Source organism: Neolamprologus multifasciatus, chromosome 7 (assembly GCF_963576455.1).
Source record: "Neolamprologus multifasciatus chromosome 7, fNeoMul1.2, whole genome shotgun sequence".
Classification (NCBI taxonomy): Eukaryota; Metazoa; Chordata; class Actinopteri; order Cichliformes; family Cichlidae; genus Neolamprologus; species Neolamprologus multifasciatus.
Genome location: NC_140445.1, coordinates 12,287,634 through 12,312,306, shown reverse-complemented (window position 1 = coordinate 12,312,306; position 24,673 = coordinate 12,287,634). Strand labels below are relative to the sequence as shown.

Sequence of the window (24,673 nt, the reverse complement as noted above, 5' to 3'; positions counted from 1 at the left end):
CAACTACTTTTTTCTTTATTGTGATCATGTATAATATGTCTTGAGTTGTCTTTGTCAGTTTTTCTATGTGCTTTTTGTACACAGGTGTCTCTTGAAAAAATGTCTTAATCTCAGCGAGACCATCTATCTGAATAAAAGATACTAAATATAAATAAATTAAATAAATGAAACACAAAAAAGAACAACATTCTTTAACACATAATTGAATGTAGTGATCGCAGCTAGCTAGAGGCTCTGTTTGAGATAATTACACAAAATAATTTCCTTTTAATAATGACTCATCCATTGTGGCAAACATAATGCTGTTTATTACACTGTGTAAACCTTTGTATTTTTTTCTCATTGGTGAGAATGTTCTGCTAAAAACAATCAAACTGAATAACTTTTATTTTAAGACCTACCTGCAACCATTGCTATAGCCTTAGAAAGGGAAAGTGAGCTAACACATTATCTAGCTACCAGAGGACATAGTACATAGTATAATACTCAAACTCTTGACGCTTTTATACAAAAACTAGCTCTAAATTATTTGAGAGCCTTCAGTCTTCACCTAAAGAACTGAAGGAACTAACAAGAAATAATGATTTACAGTTTCGAGTATATTACTTATGTGTCAGAATTTAATAAAACTTAAGGCCATCAGTTTTTCTTCTCCAAAAATAAGAAATGAGGAGAATCTAAGACTGATTTTTATTTAATGTGAAAAATTAATCACTCTGTAAATAATGTGACATTTGAACCAAGAACTAATGAAAATATAAATCCAAGGCAACCAGTGTGACCATTATACAGGTCTACTTTGTCAGTTTGTCAGAGCCACAGCATTATTGCATTACCCTCCAGTCCCTTTTTTCATTGCTCCTTGACAAACTGCAGTAGCCTACCTGATAAAAGCAGCAAGGAATGTCATACCTCTCTTTCTTCAGGCCAAAACCTTTCAACCTTTGCTATCATACTCTCAACATGCCCAAACAAATCCTGTTCCAAACAAGCCAAGGTATGAAAACCTCTCTCATTTATGAAAAACATTTGACTTAAAAAGAGCAGCGGCAGACACGTAGTGTGATAAGAAGTTAGTAACAAAACTCATTATAATGACATTTGGAACTGATGAACCATGGAACAAACCAGATAGATAGATATAGATATATATACTCTTTGTGACTGTGTGTCTGCACATTATCCATTCAAACAATAAAAACTATAGCAATTTTATTTTAACACTGACTGTAGGTCTAGTTTTGTCTTGAGCAACTGCACTGAGAATGTTCATGCATCTCTAAATGTAGCAAAGAACAAAGCAGCCTCAACTTCAGTATCAGTATTATCCACTAATAACTACACCATTAACTAGCCCTAAAGAGAGACAGGATTGATGAGGGCAAAAGTCAGGCATGATAACTGTCTAATCTTGTGATAGAGAATGTGAACACTCTCACATTACACATCCCTGTTAGGTTGTACTGCTGTTTTTTTTTACTTACCATGAGCAGACTTATCAGTGATTAGGAAATCAGAAAATTATGAATAAGGACCACAACACCACACATGTTAAAGCATTTTAAGACATTGGGGGGGGGGGGGGGGGGGGGGGGCTTCTTGCAGATCCCTGGAATGCCTATGGCATGAAAACACAACTGTAACTTATAGGGTAGAGAATGTTTGACGTGTGGTCCTGACCCTGAACTTCAGATAACCCTATTTCTAATCAGCTTTGTCAACAGCAGCATTTATAGGTTCATAATTATTAATGAACTTTTTGAATTCAACATAGTGCGAGACTTCAGACTTGATGACCCCTACCACATAAGTCCGTACAAATGTCTAATAATCTAAAATAATATTCTAGCATCTTCTATTTTTCAGGCAGTGCCCCTGGTGACATGATTTTGTGTCTCAGTAAAGCTTTTAATAATTTTATTTATTTCAAGTCACTGATTTTTCACTAATTTCTCATGCTGTTTAACATAAAGGAATAAAAGCCGCCCTGCAATGTGTGCTCCCTTTTCTCCTTTTCTTTTATATTTGTGCAGTAAATCAAACAAAGAAGTATTTCAGGTAGGCCACAAAATCAACCTCAGGTGCAATCCATGTTAATCAGCTGCTCTCAATGCCAGCAAACAAACAGCTGAGGTGTGGGGAGCCATAGCCCTGCCCCCAGGACCTGGAGGAGATCCAGGCCCCAGACATCTAGAGGCCCCCCAGAGCACAAGAGCCCAAGAAGGAATCACCGGAGTGTGGTGGGGGGAGATAGGTCCCCACATATGGGGGGTCCTGAAATGTTCTCAGAGAGATAGTCTAAGACCCAACCTGACACATAAACATAGATAAACAGGCATACGCAGACACAAACATGCAATCCCACCCTTATGCACACATATACAAATACTCAACACTTGCCCAACATGGAGACACACAAAAATTAACACTGTACACACACTAACACACTCAGAAGGGGACAGAGGAGGAATGTCTCCCCTTCACCTCAGTGACACACCTGTACCTCAAGACCCTGCATCTGTGGTGGTGTGAGGGAGCCAGCTGGGGAGAGTAATAGCTGATTACTTCGGTTATGACCTTCTACACAACTAATAAATCACCCATCCAGTAAATCTCAGATAGGACGTGCTACTTAGGCTGCTTTAGCCTCAGTGTGCACACAGTTGCTATACATTTGCAATCCACTTTGCAGCCCACCTCAGATCCTTATTTTGTACTACCTCACACTTAATATCATATCTGTTGTCACCGAGGCCTGTTCTGTTCTGTGCTGGGGCCTTGGCACTGGAAGATGGAAATAATCTTCTTTTGCTTCATGTCTGCAACCACTGTTTGGACTGGACTTTGCCTCGTGACTTTCTCAGATGTCTTCTAACAATTCTCACAACAGTTAATGTGAAATAAGCTCATTTTCCTGCAGACACAGAGTCAGACATATTTTCTGTAGAGAAATATATCTCAGCTTTATTAACCTCAGATTTCGTTTTGCTTTTTATGCCTTACAGTAGTTAGAAAATAATATATACACATTGCTTTAATTACACAATCCTTATTTGGAAGTGCTCCATCTCTGCTCAACCCTTGCAATAAAAGAAAAATGTATAGTTACACTTAAACCTGCTAAACAGGTATTCTGGGCACAGAAGGAAAGGGAAAGCAGACTTTTTTTGCCTTCAGGGCCTGGAGTTTTGTATTTGTCAGTTTGTCACTGACTTTTCTTACATTTGCTCTGCAACTCAGAAAAACTAATCAAACAGCAAACATGCAGTTGGAATTTGCTAAATGTATTTCACCCTCAATGCATGAAACCTCAAACAATTTCAAGTGATACACAATGCAGGAAACCTCACTGTGCTTCATAAAACGTTTAAGCTTTGTGTGGGTTTAATCCCAGCACTAATGCAGTGTTAAAACCAACACAGCAGGTGTTCTTGATAAGCCAGAAGCCAAAGGAATTTCAATAGCTTTATCCAGCAGGAGATGAACAGAAATAAGACAGGGTGAAAAAAAAACAGATGAGGAAAAGTGACAAGGAAGTGTAGGAGGAGAGTAGAAAATAAAAGAAAGATTTTGGCAGAGAAAATTAGCTTTGGTTTTCATGCCGTTTATGAAGAATACTATAGAAGACAGTAGAAGTAAATTATTAATTGAGGCCAACTTTGTGCATTGTTTATTGCTATGCAATGCCTTCCTAGTAAAACAAGGGGAAAAATCATGTTTCATCTTCCATTACAAGTAAAGCTCTTTTTTCCATGTGTCCCAGCACCTCTTCATGTACAGAATATTTACAGTAATATAACACAAGCAACAATAAGAAGAAATGAACACAGTGTTTCTGGGCAAAGTAACCCAATAAAAGCTGCGTGTTACAGCCGGAAGCCCATTTTGACAGATACCTTGTGCACATAAAAACAAACAAATTATAAATAGAACGTTTACAATAAATACAACGTTACTTAGTAAGTTTTCACATTTCCCAGTACACAAACTGGTAGTCAAACAGCCAACCAGTGGCTTTACTGGAAACCAGTAAAACTAATTGCTACATGACATGTATTAACCAGAAATGGACATTTTCTTGAAACAGAACATAAGGCTAGTTTGACTATACATATATATGCTTTAAACAGACAGGTTTTTTTGCCCTGGTCAGAAAGATCCTGCTAAATAAACTCTATATTTTCACATAGTGCAGCTATTTTCCATGGCTAGTTTTTACTTATATTTGTCCCCTGGGCAAAAATTAGCTGCCCGGACCTCCCCTAGTGTCTGGTATGCTGATAATGGAATACTGCAAGGCTACAGTTTTGTTCTATGCTCAAAAATTATGGGCTCAAAATGTGGTCATAAATATTTTGTACTTGTAAATCGGTTTTGTACTTGTAAATCAGGATTTGTATGTGTAAAAAAAATTTGTGTGTGTGTAAAAAAGATTTGTATGTGTAAAAAAAATTTGTGTGTGCGTAAAAAAGATTTGTATGTGTAAAAAAGATTTGTGCGTGCGTAAAAAAGATTTGTGTGTGGACTTAGCCAAAAAAAACCCCTGCAAGTTACAAGTATGAATTTTGACCCTATTTTTCTTCCTTTCATCTGATTGGTCAATGTCATGTCAATCACAAATGTAACAATCCAATCAGAGAACAGATGGGTTTGGCTGTCGGAGGGGGCTTTTTTTGAACTGCAGGTCTTTGAAGGGAATAAATGCCCTTTTACATGCCAACCCAGCGTTTTCCTTCATCACCACGAAGGAAAACAGTCTGTGGTCGTCCGAGTTTGGTGATTTTTGTGTCACAGGTCTACGTGTTTAATATAGGGACTTCCACAGCCTTTTCAACAGCGCTGCGGACCGCGGGGTGGGGGCGGGCAGTGTTTTGGAAATGACAGTCTTCATCACAAAGCTTTCTTCGTTATGAATTAGCATAGATGTTTTTATTGAACATTTGAAGAACTAGCAAAAAAAAACAGAAACTCTTGTAGAGGACATAAAGTCAGAGATAGAAAAGACGAGGAGCAGGTGCATCTAGTACAGGTAGAGCTGCTGCAAAAACCCACAGAGCTCAGCAGCCAGCAACAAATTCTGGATCCTTTGCTTTTAGTTAGCAGTTAGCATTAGCAGCACATCCTGCGTCAGATCTGAAAGGACTTTTATGCTGCGCACTGTGACTCACAGCAATGGTCCCGGGTCAGCCCTGACTTTGTGTTAAACTAATCCTAAAGTAATAATGGTATTTCTAACCACTGATATACCACAACTTTATCCTTTCAACAGCTACTGAAAGTTAGGGGACCTAGCTGCTATCGGATATTTATATAGAGATCCTCCAGCCAGTGTTGCCAACTCCTCAGTAAGGAAAATCGCTATTGGTTGTCCTAGAAGTCGCTAAATGACGTCATCACCTAATTTGCATAATTGGTCATGCTAATGTAATTGTAACCTATGTTGTTGGAGAGAGAAATAACATCGTGGAAGAGACATAAAGTGAGTAAAAAACGTCCTAAATGCATTTAGAGTTTATTTAGAACTACAAATTAAATTTCTTTTAGCAATTATTGTTTTTTTTTAATGTCACAATTCCAACCCTGCTCCTTTACCCGGGCTTGGACTGGCAAAAGTGACCCGAAATAGGCACTCTGGTGGAGTTACTTTGTGTGTGTGTGTTTATAAGTAGTTTTAAACCTTGTGATCCACAAAACAGCATAAGAGTAAAAGAGTAAAAGAAGAACTGACTGTGTTACAGCACCCGCTGCTTGTTGAGAGTAAAAGCGATATGCGCTTTCACGTCTTTTTTTAGCGACTTTTTTTTAGAAAAAAAGTCGCTAAAAAAAGACGTGAAAGCGCCTAGCGACTTTTTTTAGAAAAAAAGTCGCTAGGGGGTCTGAAAACTCGCTAAATATAGCGACAAGGTCGCTAAGTTGGCAACACTGCCTCCAGCTTCAACCTGTATTACCCTTCAAGGACCTGCAGTTCAAAAAAGTGCCCCTCTGACCCATCTGTTCTCTGATTGGATTGTTACATTTGTGATTGACATGACATTGACCAATCAGATGAAAGGAAGAAAAATAGGGTCAAAATTCGTACTTGTAACTTGCAGGGTTTTTTTTGGCTAAGTCCACACACAAATCTTTTTTACGCACGCACAAATCTTTTTTTACACATACAAACCTTTTTTACGCACACACAATTTTTTTTTTACACATACAAATCCTGATTTACAAGTACAAAACCGATTTACAAGTACAAAATATTTATGACCACATTTTGAGCCCATAAAAAATCAGTTTTGCAATATGCATCATTGAGGTACAAAACTGAAATAATGACAATATGGGTGTAAGGGTATACAAAGTTCATTTCATGATAAGACTTCCTTGGTTTTGGAAATTGTGTGAGTTAAACACTTATTAGTTTTAAGTATAAATTAAACAAAGTATTCGTTTGCACTTGTGACCAACAGTGAGTTTTGTGTACCCTTACAGCCCTAAGAATATGGTCTAAACTACAATGGAATCCACTTCAAAGCAAGATTGAGGAATAAAAACATTAATTCAATCCCAAAACAACTGACTCACAGTGAATCTGTGTAGAGTTTTATGCTACGTAACTCATATGCATTTTTGTAAAACTAGCTTATACGTCGGTATTTTTTCAAATAAATATCTTTCACTAGATCTTCAAAAAAATAGTCTCTCTTATGTTATCGTTAAAGTCAGTTCAACTGTCTTTTAGACAGATGGGAAAAAAGATAGATTACATGCTAGCAGCTTTAACATTGTACTTAACCCTCACCCTTCTCCTCATCTAGCGGAAAATAATCATTCTTCTTAACATGGGCTGAACAGTACTATTTACAAATACACTTTAAAATGTAGTTCACATTGTATCAAGGATATGAATGTATCTCTGGTCTAGAATACTGAACAAGGACAGAGAGGATTTTTAAGGGAAAGGTTAAAACTACTGGTGTGAATCACCGTGAAGTTTGTTGTCCATTAAATTCAAACAAGCTACATTCTAAGATCAAGTCATAAGCCGACTTTTGCCCATCGCTTATTAACCTTGTGCTTACTGGCAACTCAACAATTTTCTAGAGCAGCGAAGTGGGGGCAGCACTAGTTTGAGACTGTGTTTCAGCACCTCGAGATTACAACTGATCTACACCGTGTCTGACTGTACAACTGTACTTTGTACTACATCTCAAATGTACTTGATTACAGTGCAGTGTGTAGTCGGGTGAAAATAGACTTACATTTGAAAACATTACCAAAAAAATCACAATGGAAATCTGCCTTTTTGTGTTTTTATAAGACCTAAATGCTAAAGGTGCTAAAAACTAAACAATGTTAACCAACCAAATAAACATACTACAGTTTTAAAGGAAAATACACTGTAGATTCCAGTTAGTCTGTTTTTGTTTTATTCCAAAGGCTTCAGAGATGTTTAGAGGTAGTCAGTTTCCAGTCTTTTGCAAAGCTAACAGATTTTAACCTACTTATGTAATGTTTAATTCTAAAAATTGCACCAATATTTCTAATTAACTATAGTCCTATTTAAGATCATTCGAAGCTAGCACAGACTTTGGTTGCTCTGGAATATTTAAATCCTCATCTCAATGTTGTTGAGGTTTAAGCAGCATCAAACTTAGCTTTAGTAGAGAATTTATAACAAAGAGATCAGACATATCAGTGAACACAAAGTGTTGCAAACAGTTGATGTCCAGTTCTTTCAGCCTCTTTTGGATGGACGCTATATTCACAGCGAGGGATATGTACTGGAAGTGGAAGACAGTCAAGATAAATATTATCTGTCCTGCCTGTCCTCTAACTTGTCAAAAGTAAAAGTAAGCAAAAAATAAATAAAAGTCAAATAAATAACAAATTAAATGTCAAATACTCATAGATTGATATTATTCAAAATAAATATTTTAATATTGCTCCTGGAAATTAAATAAATTTTAAAGGAGGTAGGCACAAACCGACACCCACCTTCACAGATCTAGTGACACTGCATTAAAGGACTGTACCAGTGTTTTAGCACCTTAATTACACCTTAATTCGTGATTTTTATTACCAATTAACAAATTTGAAGCTACAATTTTTGAGCTTTTTTTCAGGAAGCCACGGGGGGTTTTTTTTTTTTTGTTTTATAAAATAAATACATAAGTAATTTTCGCCATTGTGCTGATTGATTTACCTGACATAAAGACTTTTTCAAAACCATTGGCTTCCTGAAATAAGGAAAAGTCCAGCCTTTTTTCCCCAAAAGATCAGACATAATAATAATAATAGAATGTGTCTATTTGGTTTAAAACAGGTTACAACATGCATCACCACCAGTTTTTCAGTATGTGTCAACTTATACTGAAGAAACGGTTCAATACAGTGAATCTGGTTCTTTTGAAATAAGAAAAATAAAAGTGTTCATCTGTCACAACAATGACTTCTTAGAATCAGCCTCAGTTTCAAAAAACAAGTCAAGAAGGCTGTCATTAACAAGAAACTGAATAAATGATCACTAATGGAATAAACCTCAACTATTAACTCTAGTACTTTTGGAAATGTCAGTCTTGATAAAGATAAACTCAAACGTCCATGCAGCTGAAATAAAACAACAGCAAAAACGTCTTATGTTAAACTGCATAGTAGGGATAAGGATTAAAGTAGGGATGTCTGTTCTATTAATGTGATGACGTTAACAGCCAAAGTTTTAGTTCTATTTGAAGAGATTTTGTAGTATTTTCTTTCAAAACACATGTAGTGCTCATTTTTGTTGTTCTGCTTCCATAACTGCTAGAATCCAAAATTATGAGCAAAAATAAAATTGTATTTATTGCCTGGGCCCAATTCCTTTTACCCTATTATAATAATGTGAGAGCAAAAATGTCAAAAACCTGGAGAGAGGGAAAACCCACAACTATATGCATAACAGATACAACTTAAGGGAAGTAATCTTCAAAAGATGTACAGACGCAACCCTGTGTAAATAAAAAATATATATAATTAAAAGAAATATATATATACTATACTAATATATATACTTATACATATATAGATGTATAATTTAAAAAATACATTTAACATGTAAAGTAATTGTAATGAAGAATTTCTGATGGACAGGGCATAAACAGAAAAAAGTGTAGACTATTAATTACTAAATATTGTAAAGTGAGTGGGATTAAATAAATTTATGCTTCTTCCTACTCCTTTATGAACATGTAATTTATTTATAATTATTATTGCTTTGTTTTCCTTCTGTCTTGCTTTGTTTGCTCTTTTTTCCTCTGTTATACTATTTTAACATGTAAAGAATACAATATTCATTAGGGTTCCTTTTTCTCTCTTTGTATTCTCACCTTGGTCTTTTTTCAGTGTTGGTAGGGAAACATGCAGGAAGGTACAGAGGAGGAAGTTGGTTGGTCTCACAGACTGTTGAGCTCCTCAGCTTCTTGTCAAAAGGAAGGGTCAGGTGACAGCAAGCAAACAGGAACCAGAATTAGTGCCCGTGTGGTATGTAATGTGAGATAGTGAGTGCACAGGTAGTTTTGGTAATCCCAGAGGGATTTGAGTTAGATGGTGCTTTCAGTATGTGCGTGACTGATTGTGTGAACATGTGGGTGAGGATGGCTGGGCCGGTGGGGGCCCATGCAGTTCTGCTGGTCACTGAGCAGAGAAGTAGTCTCTCCTGGCCCGTTCTCTGGGCTGACAGAGGGCGGAGATAGCGGAGACTTGGAGGAAAGGGTGGAGCTCAGAGTTAGATTGGGGTTTTGGGCACACAGGACGGTGCTCATGGAGGAAGGAGGAGTTTGGGAGATAGGGGCGTGGTTGCTTGGAGATGGAGTGGCCTGGGGCAAAGAATGGCTTGGCCTTCTGCTGGAGGAAGAAGAGGTGGTTTGGGGCAGTGTGGTACGGTCACTCAGAGGTGTTGGCTGAGAATTGGATGCAGGGCGCTTCACAGGAGGTGTGGCCAGTGGCAGTGGGGTGTGTGGCCCTGGTGGCGTTAAAGGGGGCAAAGAAACCGACGTGTCTAGGCGTGTGTGACTGCCCTCTGGAGACTGTGGTGTGCTGTCCAGCCTCGATGCCAGCAGGCCATTCTGGTACTGAGGACGAGTGATCTATGCAAGACAAAACAAGGGTGAATAGATTTTTTTTTTTTTTTGCCTGTCCCGTTTGGATCTTTAGCTATCAGAATTGTTGTCTGAAAGCCAAGAAAGATGCCAAGTGGATTTACTTTACCAAGTGGATCATCATGGCCTTGCCATATTGGTCCATTTGATTGACCTTTATTATAATTATGTATTTATTTTATTTTCGTTTTTTAAGGACGGACAGATGACTGGGGGACAGGACAGGGAGAAAGAATGAAAGAAAGAGAGGGAGAGAAAGAAAAATAGAGAGGAGAAGAGATGGTGAGAAAGGGAAGAAGAAAAAAAAGAAAAACAAACAAAACACCTGGATCACCACGATCACTAAAGAGCAACATAATAAAAACAACACCATCACAATAAATTAGCTAATAATAGATAACAGTAGATACTTTTTTAATTTCACCTGTTGAGAATGAAAAAAGAAAACAAGCAGAAGAAAACGAGAGCAATAGAATAAACAACATCACGATGATATATGGGAATATAACTGTAAATACTAAATATTAAACATTATTGTGCAGCACGTAAGATCGACAGCGCACAGTGGGCTTTGAGGTAGGAGCCAATAAGGGTGTAGTTTGTGTGTGTGAGCACCCGTGTGTACACCTGTGAGCATGAACGCGCTTGTTTTAAAAGGTTCCTTCATGTAATGATCTGCTAGAGGGTGTGGGGAGCCACAGCCCCGTCCACCAGGGCATCAAGCAGGTATGGAGGAGATCAAAACTCCAGACATCCAGAGGCCCCCAGAACACAAGAGACCAAGGAAGACCCCAAACCTCCCTCCACCCGCTCATATGTAGTGTTGATGCATGTGTGTTCTAAGGTACCTTTAAAACCGAGGAGGGCATGGAGTTACAGTGGGGCAAAAAAGTATTTAGTCAGCCACCGATTGTGCAAGTTCCCCCACTTAAAATGATGACAGAGGTCAGTAATTTGCACCAGAGGTACACTTCAACTGTGAGAGACAGAATGTGAAAAAAAAATCCATGAATTCACATGGTAGGATTTGTAAAGAATTTATTCGTAAATCAGGGTGGAAAATAAGTATTTGGTCAATAACAAAAATACAACTCAATACTTTGTAACATAACCTTTGTTGGCAATAACAGAGGTCAAACGTTTACTATAGGTCTTTACCAGGTTTGCACACACAGTAGCTGGTATTTTGGCCCATTCCTCCATGCAGATTTTCTCAAGAGCAGTGATGTTTTGGGGCTGTCGCCGAGCAACACGGACTCTCAACTCCCGCCACAGATTTTCTATGGGGTTGAGGTCTGGAGACTGGCTAGGCCACTCCAGGACTTTCAAATGCTTCTTACGGAGCCACTCCTTTGTTGCCCGGGCGGTGTGTTTTGGATCATTGTCATGTTGGAAGACCCAGCCTCGTTTCATCTTCAAAGTTCTCACTGATGGAAGGAGGTTTTGGCTCAAAATCTCACGATACTTGGCCCCATTCATTCTGTCCTTAACACGGATCAGTCGTCCTGTCCCCTTGGCAGAAAAACAGCCCCATAGCATGATGTTTCCACCCCCATGCTTCACAGTAGGTATGGTGTTCTTGGGATGCAACTCAGTATTCTTCTTCCTCCAAACATGACGAGTTGAGTTTATACCAAAAAGTTCTACTTTGGTTTCATCTGACCACATGACATTCTCCCAATCCTCTGCTGTATCATCCATGTGCTCTCTGGCAAACTTCAGACGGGCCTGGACATGCACTGGCTTCAGCAGCGGAACACGTCTGGCACTGCGGGATTTGATTCCCTGCCGTTGTAGTGTGTTACTGATGGTGACCTTTGTTACTTTGGTCCCAGCTCTCTGCAGGTCATTCACCAGGTCCCCCCGTGTGGTTCTGGGATCTTTGCTCACCGTTCTCATGATCATTTTGACCCCACGGGATGAGATCTTGCGTGGAGCCCCAGATCGAGGGAGATTATCAGTAGGGCTGGGTATCGTCACTGATTTCTAGAATCGATTCAATTCCGATTCACAAGGTTCCGAATCGATTCGATCCACGATTCGATTTAATTCGATTCGATTCGATTCGATTCACTGCGATTTGAATCTGGTAAATTTTGACAGTCAGAAATATTATAATTCAGATCAGTACAGTTACATATTTTTGTATCTATAAAAAGGAAGCTGACACACTGACTTTATCAAAGGTGTGAGCATCACAGCAGATGCCTTTGTGTCAAAGTAGCTGAGGATAAAGCACAGAAAAACATGAAGGCGATTTTCCTGGCCTGGGATTTTATAAAAATATTCTGCAGTACATCAAAAACGAAAGAAAACCATTAATCAACACGTGAACATTACCTCTGAAGTTACAGCGGTTTTATTAGAGACACGGCTGAGCGTTTTGCATTTTGCATAATTCTAAAAAGTTTAAATTTGTTCAGTATTGAATGGCAGAAATTAGGTTTTCTTTTCGGAAGTATATAAAACGAAAAAAAAACCCCATCAGCCGACAGTGCTGTAAACAACGGTAGACTTGTGCGTAACAAGCAAGGGAATAATGCAGAAAACAGTACAGAGAGAGAGAGAGAGGGGGAGAGTGAGAGAGAGAGCTGTGCATCGTGGTTGAAGCAAAACAGTAAAAGTAAGAGTGAATACCTGACGATGTTTATGTGAAGTGTAGTTTGGATCTTCTTTTGCTGCTGGTTCGGTCAATATTGTTTGGAGGGAGATAAAACTAACAGCTTTAGAATCAGCTCATAAAGGGCGTGAACACAAAGCGCGGACCCGCCGACAGATCAGAATCAGCGAGCTGTCGGCTTTCACCCCCGACCGTGTCCGTGCGGTCAGGTGAGAAAGGCGACATCTCACTGATTCTGATCCGCGGGTTGAGCTGTGTGTTTAAGTCTTTGTGCAGAATCCGTGTTCCTGCTCTCATTTACTGTCTTAGCTGTTTGGTGGTTGTTGAAATTTTGTGAGATTTCACCAGAGATTCTGGCATTTCGGGCAAAATAAATTTATATTAAAAAATCGATTCAGGATTTTAATGAATCGATTTTACGTTATCCAAGCCAGAATCGATTTTAATCGATAAATCGATTATAAAAACCCACCCCTAATTATCAGTGGTCTTGTATGTCTTCCATTTTCTGATGATTGCTCCCACAGTTGATTTTTTCACACCAAGCTGCTTGCCTATTGTAGATTCACTCTTCCCAGTCTGGTGCAGGTCTACAATTCTTTTCCTGGTGTCCTTCGAAAGCTCTTTGGTCTTGGCCATGGCGGAGTTTGGAGTCTGACTGGTTGAGGCTGTGGACAGGTGTCTTTTATACAGATGATGAGGTCAAACAGGTGCCATTCATACAGGTAACGAGTGGGGGACAGAAAAGCTTCTTACAGAAGACGTTACAGGTCTGTGAGAGCCAGGGATTTTCCTTGTTTGAGGTGACCAAATACTTATTTTCCACCCTGATTTACGAATAAATTCTTTACAAATCCTACCATGTGAATTCATGGATTTTTTTTTCACATTCTGTCTCTCACAGTTGAAGTGTACCTCTGGTGCAAATTACTGACCTCTGTCATCATTTTAAGTGGGGGAACTTGCACAATCGGTGGCTGACTAAATACTTTTTTGCCCCACTGTACCTGCCAGAGAGCAGCAGGTAAGCGCATAGCCCCTCCTGCTAGCCCTCAATGTCTACGTGTATTTAAAATTGAGAGGTGGGCAACGACGCCAGGGGTGAGGTTGTACACCCTGATGGTCTTTTGGATTCCGTGTAGCATGCCCACCCCCAAGATCCTATATGTATGTGTTATGAGAGTGTGAGTAATGTGAATGTCTAAGTTGTGAGATAAAATTGAGGCACAGGCAGCCAGAAGGGGACAGGGGGGGATGCCTCCCCTGCACACTGGTGACACATCTTTACCCCAAGGCCCTGCATGTGTGGGTGATTGTGGTGGAGCGGGAAGAGGGAGGCAGCTGGAGATGGGGAGAGAAGGAAGGGAGGGGCAAGTGACCCCTCCCTGGGGCCAGCTCCCTCGCTGACCCCAGTAGGCACCCTCATACTCTGCAACCCGCCAGGGAAAGGGGGCCCAGGCCCATCCGGACCGGGGCCCAGTACAGCAGCGCCGCCCGGCCCCACAGAGCCCGGGACAGCCCACCCGGCCCCACCTCAGAGAAAATTGCACCCACCCTGTCATCCACTCATCTTCCACACTACACAAGACAATAGACACCCAGGCTGAGATCTTCCTCCACCTCTCCTGTATCTCCCCCTCCTGCATAGTGAGTTCCTGAAGAGAGGAGATCTCCTGCAAGATGTAACAACCTCCCCCACCAGTAGAAGAGCCTCCCAGGTGGCTCGATGCACCGGCGGCACCCTGCGCCAGGACTGGGCCCCCATACACCCACCCGCCCACAACCCCGGCAACACACCAACCAGGACCCAAGCCCCCGAGGCCCAGCCAGGGCCCCAGCCCAGAGACGGAGCGCCCCCAGAACCTCACGCCCGTCCCGGACCCACCCAGGGGCAGCCAGGCTACCAGGTCAGTAACCCACGTCCGTCAGCACAGACCCTCCCCTAGCCCCGCTGCACGCAGCCACGAGGAAACCGTCACCTAAGAGCCAACAGAGCCCTTAATAGGCCATGACCGCTACCCCGGGTTGAGCCCTCCAAAGAAGATGCTCCTGGGGAATCCCCCGACGCCCTAAGCCTGTCCCTACCCCCACACCAATCACAACAGCGAAGGTGGGACTAAACTATGACCCCCCCACCCCCACTAGGTGATGGAGCTGATCAAAGGAGCCCAGAGCAATTGATCTGATGTGGTGGCAGAGGCTGTATCAAGACTAATGTAATCTAATAGATAATTTATGTATTGGTTAGAATTAAGATTATTTTTATTTTTCCAGTTCATGAGGACTGTTTTCTTGGCTATGCATAGGGCAGTGAAAACCATATGGGCTATATTCTTTTCTGTAGTGACATTATCTAAGCTGCCCAACAAACACACTAAATGGGAAGTTGGAATGTTACATTTCAGACACTTTTATAAGTCTTCACATATCTCGCGCCAAAACTTCTGAACTGGTGGACAGAACCAAAGAGCGTGGATATAATTGTCCGGTGAATTTGTTTGGCAGTGTGAGCAGTTGTTGGTAGACGTAAAGCCCATCATGAACATCCGATGACCTGTATAGTGCATATTTTGTATTGAATTAATTGAAGACTGGGATTTCTAATTAGATGAAAGGTTTTTAAGCAAATCTGAGACCAGAAGTTTTGGTCTAAGTTAACTGATAAATCCGCTTCCCATTTTGCAGTAGGAAGTGATATTGATTCATCTGTTTTAGAAAGCATTCTGTATATTTTGGAAAGTAATTTGGGGGTTTTAAGAGCAAGAAATTGAACCACACTTGGTGGTGTTTGTCGTTCAACTTGACCCAGTTTAAATTTCTTTTTTACTATGGATTTAATTTGTTGATATTCTAAAAAAAAAATTCTTGTTGATCCCATATTGTGTAACTAGTCTGTCAAATGAAATAAATTCTGTTCCTTCTAATATATGTTCTAAATATTTGATTCCTTTACCACTCCAATCTGAAAGGTTTATCATATTATTGTTATGTAATATGTCAGGGTTGTTCCAGATAGGTGTATGTTTGCATGGGATTAATGAAGACTCCGTCAATTTTAGAAACTCCCACCATGCTGTCAGAGAAGAACTGATGTTGACGCTTTTGAAGCATTCATGTCGTTGGATGTTTGAGCTGATAAATGGTAGATCTGAAATCTCTAGATTATTGCAAAGTGCTTGTTCTACATCTAGCCAAGGTTCATCTAAGAAGGTATGTTTTAGCCATCTTGAAATAAACTGAAGCCTGTTGGCTAAGAAATAGTGCTGAAAGTTAGGTAGTTCTAATCCTCCTTTATCCTTGGTCTTTTGTAGTGTTTTTAAGCTTATACGTGGGGGTTTATTTTTCCAAAGGAATTTGGACATGTATGAATCTAGAGATCTGAACCAATCTTGTGGAGGTTTAGTTGGGATCATTGAGAATAAATAATTTCTTTTCGGCAAGACCATCATTTTTATAGCGGCAACCCTTCCCATGAGTGATATGGGTAAACATTTCCATCTAGCCAGATCGCCTTCTACCTTCTTTAAAAGTGGGATATGGTTTAATTTAGTTAGATCTGCAAGCGTGGGAGAAACATTAATACCTAAATATTTTATATTTCCCGATTGCAGTGGTGTAGACGAAAAATTATGGAAGGAGCAATTAATCGGAAGGACTGTAGATTTTGACTAGTTAATTGAGTAATCTGATATTCTTGCAAAAGAGTTTAGCAATTCAATCACCCCAGAGATATTGGTCTGTGAGTTTTGGAGAAAAAGTAACACATCATCCGCATAAAGGCTGATTTTATGTTCCAAGGTTTTTACTGTATGAGTAGTCTATCAAATTAAGTAATCTACGTGTATTTGTTGATGAGTGCCTACCTTTTATGAAACCAGTTTGGTCAGGATGAATTAAGAGGGGGGTTATTTTCTCTAGTCTCTTTGAGAAAGCTTTGCAGATTATTTTAAGGTCTACATTTATAAGGGATATTGGACGATAGCTTGAGGGATATACAGGAGATTAATGTTTGCAGAATTCATATTTGATGGAAGTTTGCCCTTTGATTTCCAACAACGTTCTGTAAAAAACTGGTGCTAGAATCGTCCAGAATTCTTTGTAGAATTCTGCAGGAAAGCCGTCTGGACCTGGAGCCTTATTATTGGGCATACTTATCAGGGCTTCCTGGAGTTCACCTGATGTCAGTGGCGAATCCAGTGCTTGAGTGTAATAATTTTGGAAGAGTTATGTTGTCTAAAAACTGATCAATTTCCTTTTTAGATGGGTTTATTTGTGGTGAATACAATCTTTTATAGAAATCCCTGAAAATGTTGTTCATTTGTTACTTTGTTCCCAGATGAATCTTGAACAGCACATATAGTTGTTTTTTCTTTATTTATTTTTAGCTGGTTTGCTAGAAATTGACCAGATTTATTACCATGTTCATAATTTTGTAAGCGTAGTCTTTGTACTAAGAATTTTTTTTTTTTTTTTTATCAATTATCTCATTTAATTCTAGTTTTGTTTTGCGTATTTTGTTCAATGTTTCCTGATCTTGGTGGGACGCGTAGGCTTCTTCTAGTGATTTAATGTTTTTTTCTAATTCCTGAATATTTTTGTTTTCTTCTTTCTTTTTATGTGATGAGAAAGAAATTATTTTACCTCTCATCACAGCTTTCCCTGCTTCCCATAGAACAGATATGTAACTGTTTCCACTAGAGATCTACCTTATTTACAGCTCAACGTAATGTAGCTACATACATAACTGAGTTTTTTTTCCTTATTAAAATATTGTGCTATATCAGAAATACTACCAAATATACAATTTCCTATTCATGTAACATCCTAAGGGTGATATTCTACCTGCATTCATTTCAACTTGTTAGCCCAAAAGAATGTTAGTCAGCTAACAGAGGGTGCAAAATGCCATCATGACAGACAGGCTACAGAACAACAGGATGAATACCAGGCACCATAATGTGTTCATAACAGAGGCCAAACAAGTGTCCATAGTGACTATGTTGAAGAGATACCCAGAAAATCAAGAGCCAAGAAAATAACTAGCATGTTCTCCAAAGAGCCATCCAAAGTGTACTCTCAGCTGAAAGGGAACAATACTGATTCACCCAGAGCTGAGACTGACCAATCCTGTAAGAATAATTAAGAGAAAGTAGCTGAATAACCTAAGAGCACAACAACTTCCTAGAACAAGAAGAATTATCCGGATCATTAAGGTTTCCCACAAAGGTATGACACATGCAAATTACCTACCTCTCCACAACATGGAAGCTCCTATCATAGCAACCAAGCTGACTGGGCAAAAGTCAACACACAGCACAGTTAAAAGGGCATGGCAGACAACACCAAAGCACCAGCTCCTGGTTGACAGAGCAGTAGATCAGGACCCCAAGACATATCAACCTCAGCACTGCCTGGACTGACTACAAGTAAGCTTTTCTAAGGAGCTTAGGGAAAAAGTAGCAGGGCTTTTGCAAGTTTCACAAAACTTAAAGACTAAAGTCTAGTCACATTCTTACTAATCTCCTTAAACTAGTATGAGTTGGATAACTGAGAACCTACACAGAAATACACAAAAGCTAATGAAATTCACTGTGGACAGTGACAGTGCTGGAAGCCCTTACCTGTATTTTTATTTATTTTAGTGATTTGTATTTAAAAACTACTTATTTAAAAACTACATAAAAGAAAGAAAACACATTTGTGGTTACTGATTCTTTATTAGGTTCATTTTCTAGTATTTAAGTGAATCGCTTGTGGAAGGTGAAGAGACAGGGGGACTGGCCATCCGACCTGTGTCAGGAAAAAGAACCTTAGTTAGAGCTGTTCACATTTTATCATTATCATTTGTCTGTAACCTAAATTCTTTATATAAATATTAAGATAAGTGTGTTAACAGTACTCACCTTTCCTGGTTGTTTCTTTTGCAGGATGTGGAGCAAAAGAGTAGAAGCAGCTCAATCACCTGCTTATGAGCTCCTGGAGCAAACCAATATCCCAGGTTAGGGGAGTGTGGTTAAGGTGTTTTAATTTATAAAGAAGTGGTTGAAGTCTATATGTTATTTATTTATTTATAGGACTTGGTAAAAATAGAAATGTGTCTTTCATGTGTTGTATTGTGGTTTGATGACGGCTCATGTGGATGTTTATGTTTTCATTTGGTTTGCTAACTCTAGACTTGGGCTATTCCAGATGCTCACCGGAATCAGGTATAGTATAAAATGGAGCCAGTTGCTTTTAGAGGTTGTTGAGTTCTTTGCTGTGTTTTGGTGCGTAAACTCACGGTCTCTTTAATAGAGTCTTCCAGTTAATGGATAAATTTTATTCCAGTCTTATGCCATTTTGTGTGAATGTAACCCCCTAATTCACCTCTTCATGAAAAGTGGACACGAATATATAGATTCAGGAGTGGAGTGAACACTAGCGATGTCAAACCATTCGCCAGTAAGGGAGACATTGACTCACTGATCCACAAAAAGGACATAGTTATGTCAGAGAGAGAGTGTCGACAAATTGTGTGGTTCACAATTTGATATTTTGAAAGATTTCATCTACTTCAAGCATTTATTTGTACTTGCCTGATTTATATGCCACAAAATCTTATTTCTTCCATCTGCTCAGTGTTATTTAAATACTGTTCAATATGTAGCTTTTAGAAGAAATGTTTACATTTTGCATTGTGGGAAGCAATTTTTTTATGTCATTTATTTAGTTGAAATATTTTTTTCTTATACTTGAAATAGAACCATTATAAATAATTCATTTTCTATGGGTGTCTGTGTTATACAGAAGTATAGTAAGTTAAAAATCACCTTTTATAAAAATGTTTGTCAGTCAAACAGGGAGTTACCTTGACAAACTGAAGATCTGAAAGCGCTCGAACACAGAAATCTGGTATGTACTGGAAGGGCGTGCCTGGGATCTGAGTGTTGCTTCCACAGACGGAGCCACTCTCTGGAGCCCGTTCGGTGCAGCTCAGAGATGCCGAGCGGTTGAGGTTGCCCCCATGTGATGGAGAACGGAACTCTAAGGATTAACAGATAAAACAGTGAGCAAAAAACGACAAGGGGTCTCTAAAAAAAAAAAATTAACAAAGCTGACATGAATGAAAAATGGAAACAAAAATAATTGTGAGCAAGGAAAAAGTGAAGGCAGCTGGGTGAATGAAGTGGTGAGGGCTGGTGTAATGAGTACACACTGCAACAGATCACACAAACACACACAAAACATATAAATGTCATACTTGTGCTATGACTGCATGAATGTGAGGAGACTGTTTGTCACGCAAAGAATGCACCAAACATGCTGTGTGATGATGCAAAGAGCAGATACCACCTGCAGTGGGATTTAGCAAAAACTGCATGTGTGATTAGCTTGAGAAGCTTCTTCAGTTAAGAAGAACTAAAGTCTCTGGGATGAGAGGTGAGCTTTTCCATTAAATTAATGATGTCCAGTTCAAAGCTCTTAAGCTTTCCCATTACAATACATACTATTCCCATTTCTGTTGTAGAGGAAATGGGCGAAATCACAGGAGATTTGCCCATTTCATTCAGCCCTCAGAAAGACAAATAAGCACATTCTTCAAAGTGTCAAAACTATTTTGTTAACCAGAGTTCTGCAGTCAGATACGTAGCTGTTGATAAATATCACAAGAGTGATGGAAAACCATCTGAACGTAGATCAGTGGTTAGTAGGAGGTGTTAGTTTTGACAGGGTTAGAAATTAGAGGTCACAGCGTCAAGAATCCCATCCAACAAGTTGCTCATTTAACTGTCACACCTGCCTTCAGAAGAAGACACAAACAGACCACATGCAGCATCAGCAGTGAGCGCTTCAGCAAGTTTAAAATATACAGCAGCACCCAGCTACTGATTTTACTATAGAATAATCAATTATCTATCAATGAATATGGACAATAAAACCAAATATTAACTAAAGGTCCATTTACAAGCTGATCATAGTTTTCAGTCGCATTTTGCAGTGTTCCTGTTTTTTTTTTTAATATCCTCGCTCGTGTTATAGAAATGAAACTCATCTCGTTTTAGTGGGATATAATGTAAACTGTATATCACACAACACAAGCAATTAGAAGACATGATAAGCTGCTGTTTGTCAACATTTTAGGACATTATATTAATCAGCTTACTTTATAAGATGTCTGAAAATGATCACAAATACCTATTGTGAGTTTTCAAAGCTGAAAGCAAACAGTTTTCATTTAACTTCTTCTGCTAAATAAAAAAAAATCAGAGGTCAAAAATGTTTAATTTACCATGCTTTTTGGAACCTTTGAATCTTTCCAAAGTTCATTTATGATTTAAAATTTTCTAACCAACTCCTTTTTGGGATTTTCTTACTTCCAGCTCTTGTTTTAAGACACAAACTTTGGAGAAGTTTGAAATATTTGAAAGCATGAGTTTGGTTGAGCAGTGTAAAAACCTTACACCTTACAACCCTTTTAGAAATATAATCATTGTTGGTAGAAATAGTAAAAACCCAGAAAAAAGGGACAGCATGAAAACAAAAAAAACAAAAAAAAAAACAAAACACCTTTACTTCCTACAAAACATGTGTTCTAAAACGTTGACTTGTTGGATCAGGACTCTGAACATGATGCAAGAAAAGAAAGGGGGCGGGGTGATGGTGAGAAAATCTGATTAAATACAGGCCCCCGGGGCTCTGCCTCCGCAGGTCCATGCAAGTATTTACCTGGGAAACGAGAGAACAGAGAAAATCTCTTAAGAGAGAGGCGTCGTGGAGGGGGGGAGGCCACTGAAGGGGAAAGAGGAGGGGTGACAGCTGAGAGAGAAAGAAAGGGGGCAGAGAGAGACATGAGTAGGTTTATTTATTTATTTATTTATGATTTTTCTCCTGATTTAGTTAGACTGGATCACTCTACGTACTCATTTTTTATTACCATAGAGCCTGGAGGTTTGTTCCATTGAACTCTGAGGATAACGTAGCAGATTCTCTGAATGTCTTCTTCATCAGTAAAATAGTCTTCCTGCTCCCTTGACCTATAATTGAACACTTTCTAAATGGCTTTATTCTCTCAATTGCTAGTTTAAAGTCCTATTAAATGTAACATGATGCTCATTTTGTTGGTTTGTGCCCAACTGGGGAAAATGGACAGTTAATAGTTTACAGTTTGACTACTGTTTATGTTCAGTGCTGCCATCTTGGATTACTAATTAAAAATTCAGACTCAGAATTTTTCAACTTCCAACTTATTCAGCAACGCACCACAACATCCGAGTTCTCACATGCGTCACTCAAAGCCCTTAAAAAGGGAGAATTGTTAAATTCAACCAACAACAGACAAAGCATTAGACAATGTCCTACAGAAAAACAACACCACCACAATTTCTACATAAATGGAATATTCAAGTTTATAATTCTCTCTCTGTCTAGATTACATGATATCTGAATGCATCACTGGAACAAAAGTTACTCTGTTTTCAGGATTAGAAATGGTCAAGTGTTTGACATTTACATTCCACACACTGAGGTGGATAACGTGCACATAAAGCAGCGGTTTATCAAGTGGAGACAGAGCAACAGAAACAGGCCAACAGGGAGAGAAACAAGAGAAGAAGAGACAGTAGCTATATCACAGCTCCCTTTAAGTGTTTGATATCTTATTACCATGACAAAAGTCACTGACAGTGTTAGATATTTTTGACCTGATTCAATCTTTAATGTCTGGAATTTTGTGACCAGTGGCACAAAGATGACATCTTCACAGTGTAACCTGCTATAGACAGTCAAGGACAGTCTGAACAGAAATTCATTAAATTAAAAAAAAAGCCTTTCAAAAAACATGACTGCACTGACAAACATTTTTTAAAACATTATTTTTCTTGGATTGCACAAGAGTAGCTTTGCATGATTCACAATTCAAAATAAGTCTAAGATAAATTTGTCTTGATGGAGCCCATCAGTTCATCCTTTATTTGACACAAGCTTTTCAAGCTTTCAGCCAACTTTCTTTTGATTGGCTGCCCCTTACAAAACTTAAGCTTTGAAAAGCAGGTTCTGTGCTCACAGCTAGAGATGACCATATTAGGGATATATGTTCTCACTGACAACAAACTTTTAACAGTACTTTGTAGGATATCCACTTTAAGACCTTCACGTCCATGTTTCTAATTTACTACAGATTATGACAGGGTTGGGAAGTTCATCTTCAAGGTATGCAGAGAGAGGTTTGGTGAGGTTAGTAGAATGGAGCCCACAGCCCCAAGGATGGAGGGATTGGGGGAGAGAGAAAAAAACATTATCAAAGACACCCGGCAGCTCTGTCAGAACTGGGGGAAAGCTGCACCAGATGAGAAAGCCACTTGAAGGAGCTGTGGGACAAAATCTTACCTAGAGGGATGGGAATTGCTAAGACTTTAGTGATTCCGATTCACTTATCGATTTGATGTCATTGGGTTCTCATTGCCTCCATGGCACCAAGGACCCTGGACAAGATGGGATGCCGCTATTAACATCTGGAGGATGCCACAATCCAGACTTACTTTCCTTTTAAGGGAAACCTATGACACCCTCCCATGCCACTGGAATATCACACAGTGGTACAATGAGGAGGTAAGCTGTTCTCTCTGTGGGAGGCCCAAGGCAAATTTCCAGGACATATTATCAGGATGTAAGGTGGCACTGACTCATACTGTAAATGGATCTTTTGTTTCAACTCAAGTGTGCTAATACATCTCCCCGTTTCCATCTCTGTCGGACAAACAGTAGCTGTCACATTTAATAGCCATTATATAGGAAACTGTTGTGACTTGCTGATCTAAAAAAAAAAGGTGCTGGCACTGATCCAGTCTTCAGTTTCTGTAGCTTCTGCAGTTCTATAGATTATATTAACTATAATAAGTGTAAGATATATGAGATATATTTTCTGCTGGCATACTTCAAGTGTGCATGGAAAACTACAGAAAGGAGGATAAGTTGAATCTTTTTTTCCAAATACAAATCTTTCATTCTCATTTTCCTTATGCAGATTTGTTTCAAAGTTTAATAAAAGCTTATGTACCACTACAAACTTTGAAATAAATGTTAATGTCAGCTTGTAAACTTAGCTTGAGCCTGTAGGTGTCTTTCCATAGGGCAACATCCCTTGCTTCCTTATTTTTGTCACCTACAGTCTTTGTAGTACTTTGTTCTTATGATCTACTTGGTCTATTTGGTTCACATGACTCTGTGGAGTCCTGTGAAAAACCAAGTACATCCTTACTTGCTTCCACAGGAATTAAGAGGGTAAGTAGAGTAAGAACATGGCTTCAGTTTTCAAAGCTGCACTTAAAGAAACCACAAAACTTGTGGAACAATATTCTTGAGACAGATGAGACCAAAGTAGGAATGTTTGATCATAGTGCACAGTGAACTGTTTGGACAAAACCAAACACACCATGCCAGCACGAATACTTCATACCAACTGTCAAGGATGGTGGAGGAGTGATGATTTGGACTTGTTTTGCAACCATAGGACCTGAGCATCTTGCAGTCATTGAGTCAACCTGTTTTCAGTGCTAACCACAGTCATTAGCACTATTGTCTCAGAGCAAGAAGGTTCTGTGTTCAAATTCACTCGTCAACTCGTGAAGTTTGCATGTTCTCTCCGTGCTTTCAATTGTTGAATTGTTTCAATTCAATTGTATTTATACACCACCGAATTACAACAGCAGTAGCCTCAAGATGCTTATTCTAAGGTAGAGACCCTACAAAAATACAGAGGAAATTATTTCAGTGTGCTCTCTCCAGGCACTCCAACCTTCATTTACCATCCAAAGACATGCATAGATTAGCTTAAGCGGGAATATTAAATTGGCCATAGGTATAAAAGTGAGATTAAATGATTTGTTAGTTGGCCCTGTGATACACTGGTCAAAAATACCTTGTTTTTATAGCAATGATGGTGAACCCATGACCT

The 24,673-nt window shown here is 39.2% G+C and overlaps 1 protein-coding gene across 3 annotated transcripts in view; it reads right to left on the bottom strand.

Annotated features, from left to right (window-relative positions):
• Nucleotides 1-5,840: 5,840 nt before the first annotated feature.
• The window catches only part of LOC146513859 (metal transporter CNNM4-like), a 37,530-nt gene continuing 18,697 nt past the window's right edge, over nt 5,841-24,673 (bottom strand). Inside the window, exons 6-8 of one of the 3 annotated variants that reach the window (XM_085167582.1) lie at nt 21,448-21,537; nt 19,589-19,764; nt 5,841-10,109 (exon numbers count right to left, since the gene is read on the bottom strand). In XM_085167582.1, the coding sequence (XP_085023708.1) occupies nt 9,564-10,109; nt 19,589-19,764; nt 21,448-21,537 (812 nt within the window). In that variant the 3' untranslated portion in view covers nt 5,841-9,563. Of the gene's footprint in view, nt 10,110-18,667; nt 18,718-19,588; nt 19,765-21,447; nt 21,538-24,673 lie in introns of those variants that run through there. The other 2 variants (XM_085167584.1, XM_085167583.1) reach the window with 2 other exon arrangements.